Source organism: Elgaria multicarinata, chromosome 9 (genome assembly GCF_023053635.1).
Source record: "Elgaria multicarinata webbii isolate HBS135686 ecotype San Diego chromosome 9, rElgMul1.1.pri, whole genome shotgun sequence".
In the NCBI taxonomy this organism is placed as follows: domain Eukaryota; kingdom Metazoa; phylum Chordata; class Lepidosauria; order Squamata; family Anguidae; genus Elgaria; species Elgaria multicarinata.
Genome location: NC_086179.1, coordinates 74,066,237 through 74,092,416, shown reverse-complemented (window position 1 = coordinate 74,092,416; position 26,180 = coordinate 74,066,237). Strand labels below are relative to the sequence as shown.

At 43.5% G+C, this 26,180-nt stretch overlaps 1 protein-coding gene across 2 annotated transcripts; it reads right to left on the bottom strand.

The window, feature by feature from the left end:
• Positions 1-10: 10 nt before the first annotated feature.
• On the bottom strand, positions 11-25,597 carry ALG12 (ALG12 alpha-1,6-mannosyltransferase). Of its 2 annotated transcripts, none has more exons than XM_063134102.1 (10): positions 25,550-25,597; positions 23,903-24,065; positions 20,910-21,042; positions 20,542-20,715; positions 16,332-16,526; positions 15,205-15,308; positions 12,790-13,013; positions 10,491-10,660; positions 7,555-7,630; positions 11-996 (listed from the first exon to the last, which is right to left on the bottom strand). In XM_063134102.1, the coding sequence occupies exons 2-10, from the start codon at positions 24,062-24,064 to the stop codon at positions 762-764; spliced, it is 1,473 nt and encodes a 490-aa protein (XP_062990172.1). In that variant the 5' UTR covers position 24,065; positions 25,550-25,597; the 3' UTR covers positions 11-761. The 2 variants fall into 2 exon arrangements, with proteins under 2 accessions (XP_062990172.1, XP_062990173.1); XM_063134103.1 differs by having other exon boundaries at positions 23,903-24,084; positions 25,550-25,592.
• Between the last annotated feature and the right edge of the window lie 583 nt (positions 25,598-26,180).

The window sequence follows — 26,180 nt, the reverse complement described above, 5'->3', positions numbered from 1 at the left end:
GAATATCTTGTTAATACCTTCAACTTGATTTCCCCACAATTGTCATTCTATAAAGACAGGGAACCTAATTCAGAAATCTTGCCATAGGATGTGTGTGAGTAACTGTACCCACACACATGTGCATACAATCCAAGAGATACAGACACAAATCATGCAGTCAATTCCCAGATTATGTAGGAGATGTTAAATTGTACAGCTTGGCTCTATGCATGCTGGATTTTTCAGATGTAGATGCTATTCAAATGTGACACCTGCAAGTTTACATCCAGAAAAACAGGTTCTCTTGGCAGGCAGCTGTAATCCTGCTCTACCTCAGTGTATAGTCAGTAAGTTTGTCTGAATCATCCCAGAATAGATTTAGATATTATGGTCCTAAATAACAAAAATAGTACTTAGCAGTTAGTGAAGGGGAAATATTAAAATACCCTTCACACACACACACACACACATACAGAATTACATAAAAACAATACAAATCCATTAGATGTATATTACTAGGTAATGTTAAACTGTACATCACATCTTTATGAAACACATGACACAGAACTTTCTACATTACAATTTTTGAACAGAGCAATTGCATGAAAAGTATATACAGCTGGCACTAAATAGAAATGTGTACATATCCAACCCACTCACATAAGGAAGAGAAATTAGTGGAATCATGGAAGGTTCTCATGATCAATTACACACATTGCATGATGGTTTTGAATTAGTGCAACAGAATTTCACCGGCAAATGTATTCAAAGCTTATTCAAATTTATGTTCCAGAAGTAGGAAGTTTTTCCAATAATACTAGTTTAGATTTCAAGTTTAAGGAAATGGGAGGTAGTGCTGAAAAATTCAATACGACCCCACTGGTGCCAGGTATATGTGCCAGTACTCTGTGGGTTGTCTTGTAATGTGATACTTGAACAGGGTCCATCTCCATAAGTACATGTGTGTAGGAGAACATCAGTGGGTCACCTGGTTTAAGGTCTTCCCTTTTGTCATACCTGTAAGAGAACAAACTAATTTAAATATTGCAACATGCCAAATTGCCCCCAAATCTCAAGGGAGCTTCCACAGAGACCTCTTGCCACAGCACCAAAAAAAGAAAGGAAGGGGTGGGAGGGAAACCTATGTGGATGTGAAGGAAATACATCTATTCTGTGTATTGTTTTAAGTGCCATGTTAAAATGTTTTTATTTTCCTGGTCATATTAATGTTGTTTGTGAGGTTTTTAGCTGTTGATTTGGTTTATCCTCACTTCTATGGATTGAGGTTAATGGTCTTTTATGATATTGTTGATGTTTGTTTTATCTTTGTCCACTACCCTGGAATCCACTTTTGTGAGTGAAGGCTGTCTATAATTTTTAAAAATAAATAAATGAAGGAGCATTATGGATGACTACTACAACAACTACACCTAGATTAAAAATCAATACATTTTACTGTATGTCAGTATTCCCCAGCCTGGCTCCCTTCAATTGTTTTGGCCTAGGGTGCCCATCCCCTCTGCCCACTGGGCATGTTGGCTGGGCCTGATGGAGCCAAAATATCTGGAGGGACCCAGTTTGAGGAAGGCTGTTCTTTATGCTTCATGAGGCAGGGCCTAAAAAGATCGTGTGGGCTCTCCCACACTAGAGGCCTTCAAGAGGCAGCTGGACAACCACCTGTCAGGGATGCTTTAGGGTGGATTCCTGCATTGAGCAGGGGGTTAGACTCGATGGCCTTGTAGGCCCCTTCCAACTCTGCTATTCTATGATTCTATGTTAGGAATGAATATTTTTTAAATTATTTTTAATCCTCCCAATAACTAATGTTGTCTGGGCTGATTACAAACACTTAGAGAATACAATACATATTGACAAACAGCGCAGGAATATATAAATATACAGATTTATAAAAACAGCCATAAAATCTAAAAACTAGGTCTCTAAAATCCCCAAGAGAAAAGAAAGGTCTTCACCTGGCGCTGAAAAGAGAACAATGTAGGCTCCCAAGCGAGCCTCCTTGGGGAGGGTGTTCCATAAACGGGTTGCCAGAACTGAGAAGACCCTCTCTCTTGTAGTTGCCCACCAGACTTCCTTTGGTGAGAGTCCCCAAAGGAGGATCTCCAAAGTTCACCTAAGGGTCTGAGCACATACACTTCTAGAGGGCACCAGGTTGGGAAAGGCCATTTTAGATACTCTGAATGGATTTAGGTTCTAGCAGAGAAAGCGGAAGGTGAATCAATAGAGTAGTATTGAAAGAAGCATTCCCAGGAGAGGAGGGCATCTATTATGTTATATGGAACAAAGAAGGCTTTAAAAAGGGGGTTATTTGGTAACTGAATAGTAAAGATAATACAGCATTGCCCAGTCATTCAAAACTTCTATACATGATTACATCAGATTCTGTTTTTAAGTTTGCTTTTCTCTGTTGAACCCAATATAATCAGTATAAAACTGACTGGATCTTTTAAGCTTCTATAGGGAATCCCTTTTGGTTTTCAGAAAAAGAAGTTATTTGGCTCAGTTCTTATGCTCGACCTCTTGTTTCCCCCCACTATTTTATTACAATACAAATAAGGCAGGACAAATAATAATTCAAGATAGGGCTCTACTTAGAATAAAAGTGTTATTTAGGTTAGACATGGCAATTATGAAGTCTATAACATACGTCCAATAATGCATAGAAACCATAATATGGAACTTGCAGCTGCATTGTTTTTTGGGGGTGGTCAAACAATACTACTGAATTACCATATGAACCAAATGACCATGGTTCTACTTGGACTTTGAACACTCAAACATTGTTAGCCATCATTATATTTCCCAAAAAACAACAACGTTTCTTAAGACAAGGGATCATTTAAGAACCCTCTTTACTGCAGAATCTCAAAAATCTTTTAAGCACAGCCCATGTTCCACTGCTTTCAGAATTAAAGAGGTCTTTCGGACCTCAGGAAACTTCCACCGCACAGTACTTTTCATTATCAGGATCTTCAAAATCCCTATCTAAGTTTCTCTCTGCTTGGCTAGCAAGATCATCCCAATGAGAGGGAAATTATACCTATTGATTTCCCTGCCCTTGTGCCATGACTCTACAGTACCAGTTTGGCATCCTCCAGCAGCAGAAAAGGGTGGAGGACATTGCAACAGGATGCAGGCGCTGGGGGAGCTAGCAGAAGAGCCTGGCTGGCTGGCTCCAGTTAATCACACCAGTTAATGCCTTCAGCCCTGCATCGTATCCATGCTGCAAGGTATTGCCCTGTGCCTTCCTTATTTACTGCTTTGTTTAACATTTAAGAGTCTGAGAGACATCAAATTGTCAACTGCTTTATGACAGAGACAGGGCAACTTTTCCGCCAACTTCCTCATAGTCGCACGGCCTCTCCAGGAGATTGAGAGTGAAGAGAGCACAGAATGGGTGCGGTACACAACCTCAGGCCCAGGGGCCAAATCCAGCCTGCCTCTGGTCCCCAAACAGTCACAGCCCACCCCCTTCCCCTCAATCACCAATCGTTTGGTGGATTCCCAGCTTTTACTGTTTTTTTCCACATTCTAAAATACTGAAATGCCTCTCCTAAGGCTTAAGTTACTGTCAGTAAGAGATTTAAGTTACAATATGCTGGTATGTTGCCCCTTTGCCTCCACACACCACCAGAATGCAGCCCCCAAGAACTTTTCCAAAACAGAATTCAGGCCTCAGGCTGAGAGAAGTCCAACACCCATGACAGGAATAAGGCAGTCCGCTATTCAAAAGGGCTGGCCTCCATTCCTAACTATGGAGAATAGGTTCTATCCAAAACAGCATTGACCACACTCCTACAGACTTTTAATTCAAGGAACTTCTGCACATCACTAGGCAAATTTTCCCCATCTTTCTCATTAATGGTATGCTAGTTACCAGGTGACATACCAGATTCAGCTTCTAATTGAAATAGAAAGTCTGGCCCAGATGCTGCGTAAAACTACACACCTGGACAACGCTTCAAGCAATACTTTACCTTTGGCTATGAAGAGCTGTTATTAGGATGCAAGCTTCACTGAATACTATTATTCTATGATACTCTTTCATCCTAAATACGATACTCTTTCATTCTAATTCAGTAGCTGCAATGCCAAGATTAGAGAGCCTAGCCTGTGTTAGCATTTATGTCAAGCTTATTGCAGTCAAGTCTCTCAAGCAAAATAATACAACGCCTGTAATTTTCTTAAGGCATTTCTTGGCATGGCAATGAAAGGCAGCTATGGTTCAGATGACCCTTATGAGTCACTTTGTTTATTTAGGTCCCAAATCTTGAATGCAAGCTTCCACTAAAGGGGAAAGACGGAAGAATGTTTCTCACATATTTTAATCTTGCTTTATATTTATTCAGTTAATGTTTGGGATTTTTGAAGGGGAAGTACTCCCCAGTTTTTGAAAATTCAAACTCTTTCTGCAGATTTCTATTAATGGGAATTGAAAACCCCCTATGTGAACTTTGTGGAAATCTATTAAACTAGTTTCACATGGAGGTGGGTTACAAACCCACAACTCATGAAAATACGTATTTTACACATACATATTCTGTGGTATTAAACTCTCCAGTACAAAATGAGAATCTATTTGAAAACTACATTTTTTTTCCAGACCTGGGGTATGTTCCCAGTTTCTGGACTAATGAAGCAGAGATATCCCAGGTTCAAATTCATTGAAGTGGAGAAGAAGAAAAACTTGTGTTGTTCACCCAAAATCTAAACATCAGCTCTAAACATTTGCCCTCAGCCAACAATTATGTAGTTTGGGTTTTCTCTCTCTCTGCTACTGTCCTTTAATACCAGACATGCAACCAAACGATAAATGTCAAGATTTATTCTCTGGCTGGTCAGGAGATGGTGAGAATCTAGATATAGTCATCTCGCAAATGAAGCAACCACTTTACCTTTAACTATGCAAATCAAGTCAGATTTGAACAGTATGCCAGGCATGCCCCTCAAACAACAGGACTTAATTAATTAAAGAGAAATAGTTGTTCTTGAGTGGAATGGAATCTTCCTCCCTTCCCCATTTGTCTAATGCTCGCAGTAAAGCTGTAGAGGAAGCAAAAGCATACAGGAGAAGGTGAAATCCCAGGCATTTCCTGTAAAACAGCGATGGGCAATTTTTGTTGTTGTTAAGGGCCATATTCCTTTATTGGTGATCTGTTGGGAGCGGCATATTGGCAGTGGACAGAGCCAAAGCCCCCAGTGAGTAAAGGCAGGGCCAAATATCTCTCCCTCCGTCCCTCTTCCTATGCAGCACCTGCTAGGGAAAAAATAGATGGCTCTTGCCAGAGGACTGAAGCAATCGCGTGCGGGCAGTGTTTGAAATTAGGCTAAGGAGTGCATCCACCACTGCCATACAAGATGAAGCAGTAGCTGAATTTGAAGCCTAAGGGGTGGACACGCCAGGGGTTGAACATGGGGCCTCCTGCATGCTCTGCAGCTGAACTACATCCGCCTTCTCATTTGTAGCTTTGAACCAGTGCAGGAGCAGCCAGTCCAAGCCAAACCAAAGTAGCATAAGATGCATGAGGAACTTCCAGTGCCTACGGAATTCTCTACTTTTGGACATCGTATTGCATCAGGAACCTCCTGAAAACATTGCTGTTTCAGAAAGCTTTCCATGAATGACTGGCTGCGGTTTTACCAGTACTGGTTTGTTTGTTTTGAGAACTTTGTTCTTTTAAAAATTGTATCATTCATATATATATATATATATATATATATATATATATATATATATAGTTTATATTTATTAAAACATTTGCATCCTGTCTTATATCATCGGGATCTCAGGGCAGCATACAGATAAAATCAATTCAAGCAGTTTGCACAGCTAGAACATATTAAACTATTAACAAGCTAATAGCAGTAATACAAACAACAACAACAACTGAACTCCATGAAGTTTTAGGCAAATTTCGACATCAAAGGCTTTGATTAAAAGCCACATTTTAACTTGGTGCCGAAACAAACCAGCGTCTGAGCCAGTCAATTTCCAAGGAGAGGGCATTCCACAACCAGGATGCCATAACAGAGAAAGCCCTCCAAAACCTTTTGGATGAGGAGAGGCATATGAATATTGTAAATAAACAATTGTTTATCACTCTGAAGTCTTTTGGATGGGGAGCGGTATATGAATATTGTAAATAAATAAATATCCGTCCAATATTCAAGGATGTTTCAGAGGCCCCGGGGTATGCTTCACTCATGAGCTCTTTGCTTCTTTCACGAGGGCCTGTGGCCTTGGGCAGTGAGACCAGCTGAGCCAAAAGCAGCATGCAAGAGACCCCTGCTCCACTTCCAATAACCTCTGGGGTGCCATTTTCAGATTGTATGCTCTGCTTCCTCACTGTCTGTGCAGAAGACTGCCTGGGATGTAGGGAAAAGCAGTCCCTCCTCCACTGGTTCCAGAGTGGCGCTGTCTATACATTTGGGAGGTGGCTCTTGCTGGTTGGCTGACGGCTCAAGTAAGAAGTGACACCAAAGGGAGGGGCTTCCCTCCGCTCCCAGACTAGGCCCATCTGGCTAGTAGGCAGCAGACTTATGACTGAGCCCTTGCAATGCAGTTTGAATTGTACTTCAGCAACTTATTAATGTGTGGAAGAGATCCTCCCTCTCAGGCAGGGACTTGGGCAATTCTTGGTTGTACTCCAACCCCCGAAGTCTGAGGAAAAGAGTACCGCTGAGGAGAGACGAGCGTTCCTGGGGAGACGTCCTTACGCTCCTGGAAGAGCTTCCTCAGCCTGGCTTCTCCTCTCACAGAGCAGAGCAGGAAAACAGCCAGTGCCGAACCAAACGAGACTGGTGAGCACCACTATTTGGGCTGCATATTTCTGTCACCTCCTCACCACCTGACCTATGTGTCACGTGGCTGTACCTCATGGCATTCCACAAAGCCTCACAGGAGGTGGACACCAATTTGAATGTTGCGGAGAAAGCAAGCAGCGCTATTTGCTCTCCTCAGTCACAGTTTGGGGGCCAGCATTCCGCTTCTGGTTCATTGGCTTGCAACACCCATGAAGTGGTATCTATGAGGAGCTAAGGCCCACGGGTGCCAATAAAGCAGTGAAGGTGCTGTAAGTAATATCTCAAAATGGTTCCAGTGGGATCTCCTAGTGTTTCCGTTTCTTCAGCGTGTACCAGTTCATTAACTTATATTGTTGAATAGTTTTCTGGTGTCTTTTTAATATACTTTTCCCTTGTTAGGGCTCATGGGGTTTATTCCAGGTTCCGGGTTTGGTCTGGGAGCTGAGGGGAAGCCCCTCTCCTTGGTGGTGTTGCTTGCTGGAGCCCTGTCAGCCAATCAGAAGGAGGTGCTTCCCAAATGTATAGACTGCCCCACCTCAGAATCCTTGAGAATGCAAATTTATGGTAAGTTCAAACTTTCCTTTTCTATGGCACCAGCTAAGTCCTGTCACTGGACTCACCTGCTGCTCTCCAGTCTTTGTGACAGTGACCTGCTGCTTAAGAGCAAATGGTGATCACGCTGGCAAGTGTATTCATGCAAAGAAAACAGGGAGAAGAACAATCTGGAAAACATCACGTTTTGTTTGTTTTTACCTCCAATCCGAATTGACTTCCAAAAACCGAGAAACTCCAGTCTGTGCTGCAGCCCCATCAATATGGACTGAGACATCTGAAAAAGAGAAGAAACAACACTTCTCAATAACTAGCCCTTCGAGATGGAGACACTTGAAAGCAAAGAGAAAGGTTTGTAAGCAGTGGAGGCAGGTGGCTATTTCAGTGAGGTGGTGAATCCACTCCAGGTTTCTGTCAGAACTTTAAAGGAGCTATCTAAGGTGCAGAAGCACCTTGTTTAGCTCCTTTAGTGTTCTGAGTAGTTCTGACTGAAACCTGAAGCAGATTCACCGCCTCACTGATATTGGAGCCACCAGCCTCCACTGTTTGTAAGACTATATTTGGGCGGACAGACTTGCAGGATCTGCCTGTGGTCTAGCAGCTAGAGCAAAGTGCAAAACAGTGGCCCAAGCAAAAGGGGGAGGGGTGGATATACATTTCAAATTAAAGAACGTCTCTGCCTCTGAGCTCATGCTCAGTCCAAGAATTTGATTTCAGCACCAGCTCAGTCCCTTCCCACAAAAATCCGCTCTGGGTTTCCCCTCTAATCTTTCTTTCTTTCTCAGCAAAGGGGGAAAAACCTTTCTGTTGTGCATCTCCCTTACATGAGTTCTCTTTTGGACATTGCAGGGGAAGCGTGAAGAATAGAAATGCATCTGCTTGGCAGCACTACTTGTAACATGTCAAGCAGGGCTGATTCCCATCAACCTCAGCCAGCATGGCCAATGGTCAGGGATTATGGGAGCTGCAGTCCAACATCTGGAGGGCCACAGGTTCCCTCCCCTCTGCAAATGCAGCTCCTTAGGAATGACTTCTCTTGCATCGAATAGCCAATTCCCGAGAAGCCAGTTCCGAAAACTAAAGCTCTGCAATGTAGGGGGAGTGGGTGGCATTAAATGTGTGAGGAATGGCAGAGAGGAAGAAAAGAAAGGATTGAAGGTGGAAGGATGCGGTGGGGAACAGGTCCTGACCACCTTCTCTCTGGCTGCCAAAATTATTCTTCAAGTCAATGAGAGCCAGTGTGGCAAAGCAGTTAAGAGAGCCACACTAAAACTGGGGAGAGCCAAGTTCAAATTCCACACAGCCATAAAGCTCACAGGGTGACCCTAGGCCAGTCACCACCTCTTAGCCTAACCTACCTCACAGGGTTGTTGTGAGGTTAAAATAGGGTGTCAGAGAACCATGCATGCTACGTTGAATTCTTTGGAGGACTCAAGGGGGTTATGAACGTAGCAAATAAATAATAATACAATTTCTGGGTAGTAAACAGATATTAGAACTAGGTGTTGTGCTGAAAATGTCTTCCAAGTTTTTTTTCAATCATTCCCATTGAAGGTTGAAAAAAAAATGCTGAAAGTGGGAAAACTTAGAGAAGTTCTTATGAGCGAGGAAACGGGAGCCAGGCTGCCAACACAGTTTGCAGTGCTGAAAACAAAACAAAAACCTGAGGGGAAAAAAGAAAGAAGCTGTGCTACAACCACTGCTAATGGTGAGCTCCAATCTGACAAACTGTTGGGAGAGTCTCTCTAACCCCTGAAGAAATTTGATGAAATTCCCACCCCCGCCCCCGCCTCGCCACCAATTTCCTTGCCCATAAATAGGGTGGAGAATTGCAAGAGTCCATTTGTGCACACCTATAATTAGAACACAGAAGCCCTTTTCATCACACTCAGGTTCAGGCTGGACGTCTCTTCTCATAAACCTCTTTCAAGGTTTGTCTCACCCCTCTTGCTGGGCTCAGACTGAGAGGCTTTGCCTCAACGATCTCCCTCAGAACTTCTCTCTGCTCTCTTCCTGGTGGCCGCCTTCCTTTTCAGCAGACGTGTTGAACCTCCTGTGGTCGCATTTCAGGGAAGCCAAAATACCACAAGTGCCAGCACGTTTGAGCTTAAAGCTCTTACTGACAGTTGCTTAAGAGAAAACCTTTCAGAATGAGAAAAAAAAACTGCGCAGAAGCTGGGAAACCACCCAAATGATTTGTGGTGGCGAGACCTGGAGGGGCGGACTGGGACCCCTGGTGGACTGGATTTGGGCCACAGTCCTGAGGTTCAACACTCCTGCTTTACAATCTTCTCTGAACGGGCTCTGCTGACTTGGCATCTCACCACCAACACTGGTTCTTGTTTGTGCACACAATTGTGACAGCGCAGTTAAACAACAGCGGTCGACCTTCCCAGCATTACAGCTAGTATCAAAGAGGGTGATTATAGGACACACTTGACAACTCTATGCCCCAATGACTCCCCTCTCCCATGCCTTCCCTCCCAAAGCAAAGCGGCTTTACAGAGACTTTGGAGTGAGGAAGTGGTAGAGTAGGAAATCATTCATTCATTCATTACATTTCTATACTGCCCAATAGCCAAAGCTCTCTGGACAGTTTACAAAGGTTAAAAAGCACTAAAACAACTTTATATAGATAGTATTAAAAACCATTTACATACAAATGTATAAAACAGTCAGTGCACACTAACCTATCTAAACAGTTTTTTAAAAGCAGTAAGAAAAATCCAGGACCTAATTAAAACCTTCATCGTATGTGGCCAAATGCCTTAGAGGAGAGAAAGGTCTTAAACCCTAATTGGTGCCAAGCAGGCCTAGCTGGTTCCATAATTGGGGACCACCACCAAAAAGGCCCTCTCCTTGTTTTTGCCTTCCGAGCCTCCCTCAGTGGAGGCACCTGTGGGAGGGCCTTAAACGATGAACATAGTGTACGGGTAGGTTCCTGCTAGAAGCATCGCGTACAGGTTGGTTCCTTAACCATTTTTCCTTCTCAACGCAACTCCTGTTCCTCTTCCCTCAGTGGGCGGTGTTCGAAACGTTGCAAATGCATGAGAGCGTGTAACGCGTGGCTTGCCCTAGCAGACTATTGAGGGTACAAGCTAAAATGCCTGCTTAAGTTTTCAGTCCGCTTTACGCACCTGATGTTGAAGGTACTAACTGGTGCAGTTTCTGCATGGCAACTCCTCCGGGATAATTGAAATGTGAAACGTAGAGCGATGCTCCTGCATAAGCAGCATTCACTAGAAGATGTGCTACAACGAATAGGGATCCTAACTTATACAGCCACGATTTCTTGTAATTGTTTAGACTGTGAAGAAAGAGAAAATGGTAGGGTACTTAGTGACTGATCTTGCCTTCGCAAAATATATCCAACTATAACATGGAAAACCGTTTTTTAAAAGGCTTCATTAGTAAATATCGTGAGAGAAGGATAATGTTTTTTAGGCTGCATTTCGATATTACAAAGAAATTATGGATTATTGCTACATACACAACCTCTGAGCTCATGTGTTTTGTTCTCCCTACTTTCCTTTGGCATGGCCCTCAGGAGATCGAAAGCTTTCGCTTCAGTTTTCAGTTAACCACAGTTTAGGGTTATGTCTGAACTCTAATCTGTAGTTAATCTTAACCATGATTTATTGGAACAAGCCCATTTCATAAACCAAGATTTGAAATCTTGTTCCAATAAACCAGTTAAAACTAACCAGTTTGTCTGGATTTCAACATAATGTAAGTGTGGTTAGTTAAAAATGGAAGCCAAACCACTTGATTCCCTTCTGGTGGCTGTGCCAGAAGAGGGGAGGAGGACAGCATGTGAGACCAAAGCTCATTCACGTACCAGGAAGCAAGTATAATTTATACTATTAAGATTTTATCTTCAAATTATTTCTTCACTTTTGGAGGAATGACTGTCATTATTAACAGAGCAAGTCAATTTAAACTCTTAAGTTTAAAAATATTTAATTCTACTCTTTTTTATTTCTGAACATTATCTTCATGTCTTTACCCTACTTTTAGTTATAACTTTGTAATTTTTAAAGGTAGCAATTCCTTTGGTACCTAAACATTTGTTCTGTTAGACAAGGTGTGGGCAGCTTGTGGCCCTCCAGATGTTTTGGCTACAACTCCCATCAGCCCAAACCAGCATAGCTAATAGCGAGGGATCATAGGAGATGTAGGCAAAAACATCTGGAGAGCCAGAAGTTGTCCACCTCTGCCTTAGACACATAGCAACATATAGCAATGGATTTGTTTTTGTGCTGTACAGGAATATTTAACTTATTGTGGTGTGATGGGAGATAGCTGTTCGTTCCACATTTTCTTTGTGCCTCCAAGATCCACACACACACACACACACATATATATATCCTGGGGCTTCTCCAGCACCTTCTCCCCAGCTGCCTGGTCTCCCAAGTTACTTCTAAAAATCAGCAAACCCTTTGAAGGAGCATGTGATGAAGTGCAGGTGGAGGAAAACAGACAAGTCCCCCATATGCTTGCAGAAGTGCCTTCCATTCACACGCTAGGTGAATAGGGGAGGGGGCAAGCAACAGAGAAGGACCACAGTTCAGTGCAGGAGGACACGCTTGGCACAGGTTCAATCCCTGCCATCTCCATGCAGGGCTGAGAAAGATTCCTATCCAAAACCCCGGAGAGTTGCTGCCAGTCAGTGCAGAAGATACTCAGCTAGGTAGAGCAATGGATAAGGCATCTTCCTATGATCCTGCTTGCAAATAATTGTCCAGCTCTTAAAAACTGTCTAGAATTCTACCTGGAATAAAGCCAAAATCCTGCAAGGAAAAGCTGTAATGGGAGGAAATTATGCAAAAAGGGAAATGTTGAGGTCAGCCTAACATATTCTAAAGAATTTATGATGCATTGTTGTTCTGGGATTAAGAAAGAAAGTGGGGGCATTTATGGAAAGCTTCAGACAGACAGAGGAGCTATAATTGTTAGGCAGCCTTCCCCAACCCGGTACCCTTCAGTTAGACTACAAATGCCATCATTCCCATAGTCCAACCCATCTGGATGGGTTGAGTGAAGAAATCTCACCCATGGACTGCTAGAATTCCTAGCCCTGACTCTCCTCTTGGTTTACCTTCTTTGTCTCGCTTCGAAACTTCAATGCACTTCAACATTCAGAGGACCAAGCATAAACTACGTATTTTTGCTTTGGAGTTTTCCAAATCCTCGGATTCAAGAAGATTCTGTTTCTAACCTGAGTCATCACAAGGGGCCAACATAACTTTATACTTTACTATTTATCCATGTCTCCCGCTTCAGGGCTTAGGACCAATTTTACCTGGCTTTCTAAACACTAAAATATACACCCTGATGGAATGAGACAAATTAAACACCATTTCTTCTAAGTCATTAGAAAACTGGCAAGTGATAAACAGTAATAAAGCCAAATTCTGGATATAATACTAAACTTACATTCGTGAGCAGCCTTTGGCAGCCACTATGTTGAAGACTGGAAAAGTGTATATGATAAACCGCAGCTCTTTGTGTGGAAGAAATGAATACAAGAAAATAAAACCAAGTGTAGGTAGAATTAATGTCCGGGTCCTTTTGTCCACTGCACCTAATGGTATAAATATAATACTGCATCCCAGAGCACGAGGCAAGGCTGAATAAAAATACCACAAGAAAGGAGAGGTCTTTAAGGAGAAAAAAGTTAAGGATTATTTTGTAATTCAAAATGTATCACCATTTTATCAATTATATTCTCTATAAAGTCACATCTGCATTCAAGGAAATTTCTAGTGAAAAGCATGTATTGAGTTCTCTTTGTAACATATGTGTATGCTATTCATATTGGCCATGAATAAAGATGGAAATTATGGACTGCATTCAATGTTAGCCCTACTTAACAGAGCCCTATTGAAATAAATGGGACTTAGGTTAGTCTAACACTGGAAACAACCAACCTCCCCCACCCCTCATGTTTAAAGGGATTCAGAAATATTACTTTCCCATTTAGGACATTTACCATCCAAAGATCACACACACACACACACAAACCATTCCTAGCTGTAGAACATTTTGTGGATACTAAAAGTGCAATCATGTATGTTTAGACAAAAGAAAAGAACTAAAACTCCCAGCATGTCTTTATTTAATTTTATTTATTTATTACATTTCTATACTGCCTAACAGCCAAAGTTCTCTAGGTAGTTCACATGGTTGGTTGGGGAATGCTGCAAGTTGTAGGCCTTTTCTCTGTCTAAACATGCACAGAATTGCACCCTAAGAGGTATTTAATAGTTAAGTCAGCTCAAGTATAAAGGGCTTACATGTTAAGTCTACATTCCAGTATCAGACTCAGTAAGCCTATATACACCAGTTGCTGGGGAACAAGGGTGGGAGGGTGCTGTTGCACCGTATCCTGCTTGTGGGTTCCTGGTCGACAGCTGGTTGGCCACTGTGAGAACAGAGTGATGGACTAGATGGACCCTTGGTCTGATTCAGCATGGCTCTTCTTATGTTCTTATTCTTCTCAGTAAGAGTTTCAAGGTCACAACCCAGAGATACTGCATATACCTTTAAAAGTGCCATGCGTGCAGGAGAGCCCACCATAACATCTTCTGCTCCATGACAGAGGTAGCTGCCTTATACCAGGTCAGATTCTTTTCCGCTGGAAATGCCAGGGATTGAACACGAGACCTCATGCATGCAAAGCAGGTGTGCCCCACTTTGGTCATCCGCCCCTCCCCCATCTACCTAGGCTGTGGTGAAAAACTGGAAGCCCGCTTGCCACAGCAAAAGGAAGAAGGGAAATGTGGTGTAGTGGCTAAAGTGTTGGACTGGGAGTCAGGAGATCCAGGTTCTAGTCCCCACTCAGCCATGGAAACCCACTGGGTGACTTTGGGCCAGTCACACACTCTCAGCCCAACCCACCTTACAAGGTTGTTGTTGTGAGGATAAAATGGAGAGGAGGAGGATTATGTACACCGCCTTGGGTTCCTTGGAGGAAAAAAATGCAAGATATAAATGCAATAGCAAAATTAATTAAGGGACCAGGGAAAGAATACAGTAGACGCCATAGCTACATTATCTCCTCAGGTCTTTGGAAGGTATATGCCAGGGTGGGCAATTTGTGGCTCTACACATGTTTGGGCCTACAACTTCCATCATTCCTCACCTTTGCCTATGCTAGCTAGGGCTAATGAGAGTTGTAGGCCAAAAAATCTGGAAGGCCACAGACTGCCTAACCTGGCAACCCTACTCCTACAATGTTTCAGGTCCTGTAGTAACTGATGTGGTATAAAAGCATAGAAAGAGATTATTCTTGATAGGCTGAAGTCACATATGAAACCACACAGTTAAGTGAATTCAGGTATGTGAATTCATGTGCCATGTGCAAGGAGTCTGGCCATGTGACTGTACTCTTTCCAAACAGGAGGGATGTGATTTTTTTTAAAAAAAAAAAAAAGCTTAAAAACAAAACTAGAAAACAGAAGCAGTGCTTTTTTGATCTGAGTGGTTCTAGTGAGGTTCATAACATGAAATACATAATGCTCAATATCATATCACTCATGTTAACGCATGGCAGGGGCTAAAGACACTTCAGACTTGAGTCCAAAAAGATCATCTCGGCCGGAGTACAGTTCTTGATAGTGCAAGGAGTTAGTGTTATTTGGTGGGGATGTGAGATCAACAAGGCTTTGTGGTTTCTTTGTTGATTCGTTCCAGTTTCATTCATTTAAGACTTGACTACACAGTTTAGAAGAGGCATTTCTCAAGTCACTTTCTAGCAACTCCTAGTTAAGTAGTATGAGTACGTCAGAATATCTGACTCTACTTATGCTGTGCCTACCAATTTAGGTTTGCCCAACATTTAAAGGATACTCCCCAGTTGGAACTTTTATTCAAAACTGTGTTATACCAAAGTACTTTTCCCTCAGGCCACAGAAGCTGCCTCCAAAACACAGAGTCCAAGGCCACTGTGAGTCCTAAAAGGCAAAAAAAAAAAACATCCAAGAGTAAAGAGCTAAACAGAGAATGCTACTTCTTCTTTAATTTAACCAAAGTCTTCACTTCACAGACATAAAATGGGACCTACTTGAATCACAGTCAAATAAAAACCATCAGACTAACTTGATTGGCAGAAAGATGTACATCCTGCCATGACAAAAATGCTGTGACTTCAGGCTGCTGTAATTGCTCTTCATTCTGCCTCATCCACACTTTGTTAAGTAGTAACTTAATTAAAGATGCCTTAGTATTAATTGAAGGCAATGAGTCAAAGAGCAAGTTCACGCACAGCTCTGGTTTGTATGCTCTAGACATGGTGAGCCTTGGGCTTGAACAGAAACATCCATATATCACAAATACCATTCTGCATCAACCAGGGCACATGCATATATGCTTGTACATTCAATACACAAACGCACACACACAATGTATTTTGAAAGGGTCAGACCTCATGGGCAGGGCAGTCTTGCATGAATGCATGTACATATGCCCCAATTCATCCCAAATGGTGTGGGTGTTCCACCTTTCCCAACCTGATACCCTCCCGATGTATTGGGTTGCAACATGGTCATGCTTGCTGGAAATCATGGGAATTACAGTTCCAAACACTTGCAGGGTGCCAGGATGGGTGTAGAACATACTCCCTGTGGCCACTTGTGATGCAGATCTCAAACTGGTTTAAACCAAGTCAGCTTAACTGCTTTGTGGACACAGACACTTTTTTTGCATGCCAAATTAAAACATAATACACACAGTTTTACCCATCTTCTAAAGAACATTTAAGGGTGCAATCCTATGTATGTTTAGACAGAAAAAAGTACTATAACTGCCAGGATTCCCCAGCCAGCCATGTTGGTGGAGTAATGCTGGGAGTTGTATGATTTTCTCCTGTCTAAACATGCATTTGATTGCACTCTGAAACCCTTATTCAAGACTTGGCTAGATAGTTTTAGAAGAGACATTTCACAAGTCCCACTAGATCAAATCCACTTAACACTTACCTAACCAAAAAGTTCCTGCAGGAACAGCATAGGAAAGCATTTTCACAATGGAGAGTCTTTTATTAAACAGGGTCACCAGAAGCATAAGACCCAGGAATAGACAAAGCTCTGATCTGAAGACGATAATTGCCAAAGCTGAGAACCAGATAAACGGGCGATGCTTTTGCTGTATCCAAGATGTAACCGCTAGTAGAACTAGTAAACAAACAAACAAACAAGCCAGATACTGAATACAGAGCTTGTCAGTCACTAGATCATTTTAGAGATGTGAAGGCCCGGAAAAAAAACCCAAAAAATTGAAAAGAATGAAGAAAAAATGGATTATGGAATGTTTTATTTTAGCATGATGAATAAAATGTTTAAGACAAGGTGCTCATATATTTACTTCTCCAAATGATTTCTAAAAACTATGTACAGTATCAGATTATTATAATTCCTGTGCACCAAGGACAAGCAAGTCCAGGTTGCAAACTGAGACTACAACTCCCAAATGCAAGAGCAAGATGCATTTCTGCCTCTAGGGGGCACTGCCATTGAAGCAGAGACTGAAACTGATAGTGATAGCTATAGCTCAGGAAATGAGTCTGATTAAATTTCATGCATATTCATTGAATCTTGGTCCCCACTTTTTTCCCTTCCATTCTTTTTATGGGAATGGGGGCTTTATGTCTGCTTGATACTGTGGAGGACTAGTGGAGACATAAATAACTTTCTTTGTTACTAATGTTGATGGCAATCCAACTTGTACATAATTACATTTTATGTTCCTAAAGTAACAAAGTGACTTCCAATCTGTAAAAAGTACTAATAATGCATTTTTTAAAAAAAATCAAACAAAAATCAATTTTTTTCTGGGGGGAAAAGGGGAGAACGTTCCCCCCCACCCCATGGCTTCAAATTTTCCAAATTTTTTACATCTCTAGTTGAGCTTGAGTTTGAACTATTCTCAATTGAAAGGGAAATTCTACTTCACCCAAACACGTTACAATGAGAAAATATTGAACATCCAATTTAAAAAATCAGAAGTGAGGAACTTGTTGGAGGTGTTGTTGGAGTACAATTCCCACCATCCCTGACTATTGCCCACATTGGGCTCCAACTCTCATTCACCCCAGCCATGAATGTTTGGCAGGCCACAGTTGCCTCAATGCCAAATAAAGCAACGTAGAACTATCTGTATCTGAGAGCCAGTTTAAATAGAAAGGTCTTGCATGATTTTCCTAGAATTCCCCATGCTGGTACACTGACAGGATTCCTTAGGATTTCTACTTGAGCCACAACCAAGAAGGCCCTGCTGTTTCCCCCATAGATCTCTCCTTACAAATAAGAGGCAACCTTATTTCCTCTCCTGAAGATTTTAATGGATGGGAAGGCTGACATTCCCTGAGATAAGCTGACCTCCAGAGAGTTTTACTCATCGTGGGAAGCTAATGACTCACTTCTTAGATTCTGCCATGTGTACCATCCACCTACCCAGGACTTTAGAGAGTGTTTAACGATATGAGCTATGAAGGTGTGTCTGTGGACAGCAGTAGACAAGAGAATACCTCAAGCCATTCTCAGTCTCTTTTGTATCCACCATGTTCCACAGATGGTTTGTGTTATGATTAGCTACTGAGAAAATGAAAAGTTATTTCAAACCAAAGCGATGGTGCAGCTAGGACCTCAGAGCCAAAGTCAGGGCGCTGCAGCCAGCCTCCCCACCCCAAATGAACACCCAAAACCTAGCGACATCAGCACCTGGCAAGCCAAGCTTGACCAGAGCTAACGTTGATCACCACAGCACCCTTTTTTTCTATTTTTCATTACATTTTACCATCACAGCCAACGGTGCGGTTGCAGATGCTCATGTTATTTTTTACTTTTAAAATATGTTATCCTTTTCTACAACACAACAGTGCTTATTCTCAAGTTAAGCAGGATAGCAGAAACAACCTCCATTTTACTCCTACTGTCATGACATAGCTACAATTGGAGGAAGCAATCCCACGGCCGCCAGGCACTGGACCAGCGGACTGTTCAGTTTGGGGGAATCAAGGTCAGAGCCAGGGCTCTGGCCTCGATTCCCAGAAATCATGCCCCCCGCCCTCTCCACACCAGCTACATCTCCACACTCAGAAATGTGGAGAGACTGGAAAGGGGGTGAGGACGGGAGGAGAGCTACTTCACACAGCTTCCCAGTGGGTCCCCAGGTCATCCCCTCCCCCTCTCCAAAGCCACACCTAAACAGGCGAAATCACCCATGCAGGACAGCTGGATGTCAGGGAATAGCTTCAGCACTGTAATGGAGCCTTGTAAGTTTTAGCTAAGATTTAATTAGAAGCAGTCTGGAAGAGTTTGAGCCAATTCAGCCTGTGGAATGTCAGAATCTGTGTGAGTTGATCTCTGTCAGCGTTCTCAGAGCAGGGATGGGGGAGTTTCCCTACTCCCGGTAGCCACCCTGCTTGCCCTGGCCTTGGCAGGGAAGCCGTCTGTGAGAACCATAGAGTTGGGAGGATGAGTTTGCAGAGGAGCCACTCATCCTGGTGGGCTGAGCAGTGCCGTCCTGTTTGGAAAGGGGCATTGCTGAAAGGCCAAAAGCCCTTGTCTGTCAAGTGGTCCACAGGAGGCCTAAGCCTCCCTTTTTAAGCTGATGCAAAGGTGAGGAGCCTTTGCTAAGAACATCTTGTCTACAATGCACGAGCCCCTTCCCTGTTTGGATCTATCATCATGTGAGACTCTGGAGGCATTCTTTCCACAGACTCTCCTAACTGGAACTTTGGATTGCTAAGGACTTGCCATGAAAAGCAAGTCCTTAGCAATCCAAACTGTGAACTGTGAGGCTTTTCATAGTCTTGAACTCTTGTTTGCTGTGGATTGTGTGCCTTTGTTTGTCGTCAGCTCAGTGTACCGGCAGACTGGGTTTGATCTACAACTGTTGGACTTTACTCTGCCTAGACTCAGGTGACGTGGAGTTGCCAGTGCGAAAGCAGTGGCATGGAACTCTTTGTGTCTGTGGGTTTACCTTCCCCTTGATCTTGTTTAAGTCTTGACCGTGTTGCCTGGAATTATCAACGAATGATCCAAAGTTGGACTAGCTCTCTTTGGGTGATTTGTTGGGCCTTTCAAGAATTTGCCACTTTGATTGACTGAGGAATCATGTCGGAAATCATCCCCATTCCTTGTCCGGGTTTGGAACCCGTGAATAGATTGACCCTTCCCTTGAGTTTTGAACTGTGGAGATAGCAATGGGGAAACCACATTGGTTGGCATCTCAGTCACGGTAGTAGTGAGTAGCCTTTGACTGTTCTGCAATTTCTTGGAGCCTAAGGCTACTGACCATCAACTATATGATTTCTGAAGTGTGTAACCATTAAGCTTTTGCCGTGAGATTTCCTGCAATAAAAACTTTAACTGATTCAGGTGCCCCCTCTCAGTTTGCCAGAATGTGTGCTTGATTGAGGGCCCAGGAAACCTGACACTGGAGCACAGAGGAGAGGATTTCTGGCAACTATCCGGTTAGGATTGTACCCTAAGTGACTTTAAAATGTGAAGCTGAACGTGCTCAGAATATTTATTTATTTCTAAATCAGGGTTGGTGAACAGAGTTGTTGTTTTGTGCTCTAATGCAGGGAAATTCACAGCAGCAAAACTAAAACAAATCCATTGCCACGTGGAGTGGTAAACAGGTCAAATTTAGCTTGCTCTCAAGTGAACCCTCCCCCTCTTTTTTTGCTTGTGCAGAGCAAGGGGGTGATTTCATGGGTCACCATCAGGAGTGCAGCCCTGCATGGAGGAGAGAATGTTCTGGGGTGGCAGAAATGACTCCAGACGCAGTTGTCAAGCCCTACTCTAACATATCAGGAATGTAGAAGCCGTTGAAAGTATGGAATGGTGGGAACAGGGACAGAAGAGAAATTACAATGGAAGTAATACACATGGCCACTTAAAAGCAGGGCTGCAGAAGATTCAGATTTGGAATTCTGAAGCATGGCGGCCATTTTATGTGCTGAGTATGGGAAGGGTGTGTGGGAGGGAGGTGCTCTCGTGCCTCCCTCCCGCACATAAAATGGCTGCCATGCTTCAGAATTCTGAATCCAAATCCAAATTTTGCACAGCCCTAAACTAAAGCCTTCCCAGCCCAACTCCTGCAACACCATTCAACGCGGGGTCTAAAATCACCTAACTGTAACAGTGGCCTAAAGGCAACGTGAAGTATATAATTACTTACCAACAGGAAGTGCAAACACATTGGGGAGAGTTCGGGTGCAGTAAAACATCAGGTGGAACTGAGTAGCAGTTATCAGACAGAAAATCACGGACACGGTTGAACCAAACTGCTTCCTCACTTCTTTGTGCAACCGCCACAAGGCGTAAATCACGCTCAAACCCAGGCTTCCTCGGACTTATGTTAAAATAAAATTTAAAAACAGATTCATTATCTGTAGTGGAAATACACTGAATGTTACATTACAAGATGATCTAAGCTACCTTAGCAATGTAACAGCACGAGAGATTACACAGTATTACGGAACAACAGCAAGACAGAATACTCAGGTAGAACAGAGTTGTTCCTGGCTGGGACAACGTATCTCATACCTATCAGCTGGGAGTAAAACTTAGACATTTTCAACAGAGACAGCACATATATGGCTGGGCCAGAAAGCACAGCCACAAAAATTGGACCAAGGAACGTTCTCGGGACAACTCCAGGAAATTCATGATGATCGTACTGCAATTAAAAAAAAACAAAAGGAGTTGATGGCACAGACAATATAGAAAGAATAACCATCAACAGAAAACACTTTGTCAAAATTCTATTTCTTATTCTAGATTAGAGCCAAAGAGGGTCAAATTAGATGGGACTGTCATCACCAAAGCATTTACTTCACAGTAGTCCTGCTGACATTCACCGGTCTTCTCCAACTAAGTCCTTGAAACAAAATGATTGTTATCAAGTAAGTCCCTCCAATGGAATTTACTTGATAACAATCATACAATTACCTACTTTGCCACATTTTCAGTCTGATCCACAGCCAAGAGCAGGAACATAAGAGGCTGCCTTTATACCAATTCAGACCATTGCTCTATGTAGCTCAGTAGTGTCGCTCTGTATCCAGTTTCCCCACCCTGTTGCTCTGCAGATGTTTTGGGCTTCAACTCCCATCAGCCCCAGCTAGCATGACTAATAGTTGTGAATGCTGGGAGTCATAGGCCAAAACATCTGGAGGGCACCAGGTTGGGGAAGGCTGCTCAATACAAGTGGTCTTCAACTGGTCCAGGCCTGAGACCCACCTCGGACTCTCAACCTGCAACGTGGGACCCACTTTCACAATTGCCCAATACGGTGGCAACAGCATTGCTGTGACCCATCTGCAGTGGTCTCGTGATTGATTGATTGCATTTCTATACCACCCAATAGCCAAAGCTCTCTGGGTGCTTCACGACCTACCAGTTGAAGACCAGTGCTCTATACTAACAGACAGTGGTTTTCCAATGCTTCAGACAGGCGTTTTTCCCAGCCTTGCCCAGAGAAGCCAGAAATTGAACGTCCAATGTTTTGCAAGCAAAGCATACGTGCTACAAGTTAGCTAGAGCCCTAAAGAAAACAATAAAACTAACAATTGGAACCTAGTTCCTGTAAGTTCCACGGAGTTCAGTGAGGCTTATTTCTGAGTAAGTGAGCAAAGGATTGCAGCCAAAGGATAATTTTACCCACTCCATACAGTCCCTCCTAACCACCCTTAGGTACAGGGATTGTATGAAGGTCTTCTGTGTGAACCGGGGCTCCTACATCTTCTGGTCACCACACCTAAAAAGAGATATTGGCTCTGTTCAGAAGACAGCTTAAAACACAAGTTTAACCATGGTGAATAAAGCAAAAGGCATTATTCATTGTGTTTAAACCCATAGTTTAAGGTGTCTTCTGAACAGGGCTATTATAGAGCTGGGAAAAGTACAGAAAAGGGCAACTAAAATGTTCAAGGGGCTGGAGCAGCTGCCCCAAGGGAAGATTACAACAGCTGGGGTTGTTCAGCTCAGAAAAAAGGATGGTAAGGGGATACACCTGATAGAGGTGTACAAAATTATGCATGGCGTGGAAATGTGGATAAGGAGACATTTTTCTCCCTCCCTCAAAATACTTGAACCCAGGGTCATTCCATGAAGCTGATAGGTGGGAGATTCAGAACAGATAAAAGTACTTCTTCACAGAGCTCATAGTTAAACTATGGAATTCACTACCACAAGATATAGTGATGGCCCCCAATTTGGATGGCTTTAAAAGAGGGTTGGATAAATTCCTGGAGAAGGCTCTCAATGGCTACTAGTTCTGATGGGTTGGGTGCTACCTCCAGTATCAGAGGCAGTAAGCCTGTATACTCTAGTTGCTGGGGAACATGGGTGGGAGGGTGCTGTTGCACCATGTCCTGCTTGTTGGTGCCTTGCTGATAGCTTCTTGGCCACTGTGTGAACAGAGTGCTGGACTAGATGGACCCTCGGTCCGACCCAGCATGGCATTTCTTATGTTGTTATGTCTAGACACCATAAAATTCTGCAAATGAGGAATGGAGTGGCGTGATCAAAGCCCCATCTAGAAGCACCCTGAGTTATTCATTGTTGTTCACATAGTAAAAGAAGACATATACTGAAGTGCATTTCCCTCTATTCTCTATTTACACATGTGAACAAAATTCGCAAATTAAGTGCTTCAGCTAGAATTACCCACAAGAGAAATACATAAGAGTGCTTGTCTTCCAATCCAGCCAAATTAACTGGTTAGTTTTCAGTCTTCCACACTCATCCAAGTATCTCCTGGCGGTGCCACATACTTCAGTGGTCCACTCTGCAGTCATTTGGAGCAGGGCAATTAGTATAGTGGCATCCAGTATGTGGAATAATCGTCCTCCTGACATTAGACACATCCCCAACTTTTTATTTTTAGCCAAATGTTGAAGACCCATCTGTTTATGCAAGACTTTCTCATGTAGTGTACATACAATATATTTTATGTATTGCTTTTTATTATGTTTCTATGATGTTGTACAGATACTAGCAAATACATACATCCAAAAATGCAAGATGGGATAGTAATGCCAGGCCTCACAGTCACATGTTTAACTCATGAATAGTTGAGTGCTGCCTGCTCACCACTTTCACTTGCATCTGGATTACAAAAACATGTTTTGTTGTTGGGTTAAAACTCTGGGTTGTTCCTTCCTGAACAACCCAAAGTTCCAGGTTCGCACATCATGGAAGCAACCCAGCTCCTGGGTTATTTTGTAAAGGCTGTCTTCTTTACTGATCAATTGTAAGCCGCTCCGGGAGCCTTTTTTGGCTGAGGTGCGGGATAAAAATACTCTAAATAAATAATCCAGGTGCAAATGAAAGTGGCAAGCATCGTTCCCACATTATCCCATTCAAATTGGGTCACGATGAGCGGAGAGGCTAAAAACATGCTGAGCTTTAAAGATGATACTGGTAATCCGAAACCCACTCTTTGCTCCTATGAAAGTAAACTCAACAGCACCCTAGTCATAAAAAAGGGAGATCTCTAAATCAAGAGGACTGGCCAAAAGAATAATCCCATTCACCTTCTCCAAGTCCAGCTTGTGGTACACAATGTCGTGGATGGCCTGCAGATTAAAACTCTCCTCTACTTTCGTAAATGGGCAAACCGCTAAGTGTGTGAAGGCAACAGCAATGATCAGCAACAGCAGCAGCTGCTGTCCTCCCAAGGGCTTCTTCTCAGCCATGCTGGATACAAAATTTTCATCTACGTTATTATAGTGAGATTAGAAGTGAAAAGGAATTAAGTATCTGTCTAAAGACACGATTAAAAAGCAAACACAGACGTTGGGCATGCAGCATAAGCATGACTCGTGATGAATACAGTTTTCACATAAGTCTCCGCTAGCTCAGATTCTAAATGCATCTCGTCTATTGCCTAGCGGGGGTGGGCAACTTGTGTCCTTCCAGATGTTTTGGCGTACAACACTTATCATGCCTCACCACTGACTGTGCTGGCTAGTGAATTGTAGGCCAAAACATCTGGAGGGTCACAAGTTTTCCACCTGGGTCTGGGGCAGGCATCTTCAGCAAGCATGTTACCTATTGTCATTGCCTCCTACATAGTTCTATGTAGAGTATATGGTGGTCTTCCCCAACAGCCGCCTTCCAGATGTGTTGGACTACAGCTCCCATCATATCCAGCCAGCATGGATGTTTGCAATGCAACACATCTGGAGGGCACCAGGTTGGGGAAAGCTGGTATATGGTGTCACCCTTGACATATGAAAATGGACAAAATTGCTTTAGACCAGCTTCCCCCCCACATAGTGCCTTCCAGATGTTTTGGAATTCAAATCCCATCAGGCCCAGCCAGTATAGCCAATGGCCGGGAGTGCTGGCAATTATAATTCAAGCATCTGGAGGGCAGCGGGTTGGTGAAGTCTGCTTTAGACCTACTCACCTGCCCCAAGTTTACCATGTGTGGAGGCAGTCACCTACCATGTTTTGATTACGAGAGTAAACAGACTATCCCACATGGGGTAATTTGGGTAACCTGCCCAGATCAGCACCTAGCAGAAGATCTGAGTGATGTGCAAGTAGATCGCCAAGAGTTTCTGACACTCAGTTGCCTAACAATAGCAACAACTGAAATATTTGCTTTTAAAAAAACGCTAAGGGGGCAAACCAGGAGTGTGTGTGTGTGTGTGTTGGATTGGAGAACTCGGTCCTCGTACTGAACACAGGTTCCTGGCCGGAGCAGGTGCTCAGAAAACCCCGTTCCTTGATCTTTAGCGTGCGTCCATCACCCTGAGCCGTTTCCCCCCACTTTGCTCCTGGATCTAAGAAAATCCAAGCAGATCCCGCAAGGCTCCAGTATGCCCACCCGCCGCATCAACGTCCCAGTGGGGGTATGCGTGGGGGGACGGACGGACAGCCCTGCCTTTGCGTTGCTTCAGTGGTATCTGCCCCGAATTCCCTCCCCTTCCCACTTGCAGCCTCCTGGTCCATCTTGACTCCGATTCCTTGCCCTGTTTACTTCCAAGAGGAGCGGCTTCCATTCGCGCTCCTCTCGCCCTGTGAGAGATTAAACGGACGGAGCCCTACGGACAACATGAAAGGCCCCCACCGCCCCCCGAGCCTGGCTGGGAAGGGACTGAGCGGCTCCTCCACGCGGCCCTCCCGCTCTCTTCCTTCCTTCCTTCGCCCGCTTCCGATGAACCTGGACTTACCCGCAAAGGACCCACGTGGCCTCTCCAGACAGGGCAACCCACGGCTCACGTGACGCACTTCGGAGCCGAGGGAAGGGGCGGGGCCAAGCTCGTCAGGTGACTCAACCGCCTCGGGAAATGAGAGGGGTTGTTGTTGTTGTTGTTTTTGGCTGTCTACAGCCATCTTTGTTACGGGCAAAACGGGCGCTCGGCCTTTTTACTGCTCGTAAAGATTTAACGATAACAGTCAGAGTCTGCGGTCTCTTGCTTATCTCTTCGATTGACAGTTTCTTACGATTTTGCCAGCCGTGAGGGCAGCATTCTCCTCCGCCGTTCACTTGCCCGGACTTAACATGGCAGCTCAATCCAGGCCTAGCCCAGGTTCGTAGAGATAAGAAAAAGAAGAGGAAGTCATCGCACTGTCTGAAGTTGGAACCACCCGGGTTCCTTCCGTTTAGACTTTTTTTTTCTTTTCTTTTTTAAAAACTTTCTTCCGGGCGGAAGTGAGAACTGCTCATAGAAATTAATGGACAAATCCCGGATTTTAGTATAGCCCTAATTGTACTGCTCCATCAACCAAAATGGTAGCAGCAAAGACAGGAGGAGGTTTGGGCTCTTTTTAACTCTGGCCCTATTTTGTGTGAAAAATGCG

What these genes read in the sequence shown, in the direction of transcription:
- ALG12 (XM_063134102.1), bottom strand. Translation starts at nt 24,064, where the DNA reads ATGGCTGAGAAGAAGCCCTTGGGAGGACAGCAGCTGCTGCTGTTGCTG. An exon ending in TGCAGGAACTTTTTGGTTAG is followed by an intron (nt 15,309 to 16,331) that starts GTAAGTGTTAAG and finishes TTTGCCTTTTAG; the next exon opens with GACTCACAGTGGCCTTGGAC. An exon ending in GTTAGTACCTTCAACATCAG is followed by an intron (nt 7,631 to 10,490) that starts GTGCGTAAAGCG and finishes TCTCTTTTTCAG; the next exon opens with ATGTCTCAGTCCATATTGAT.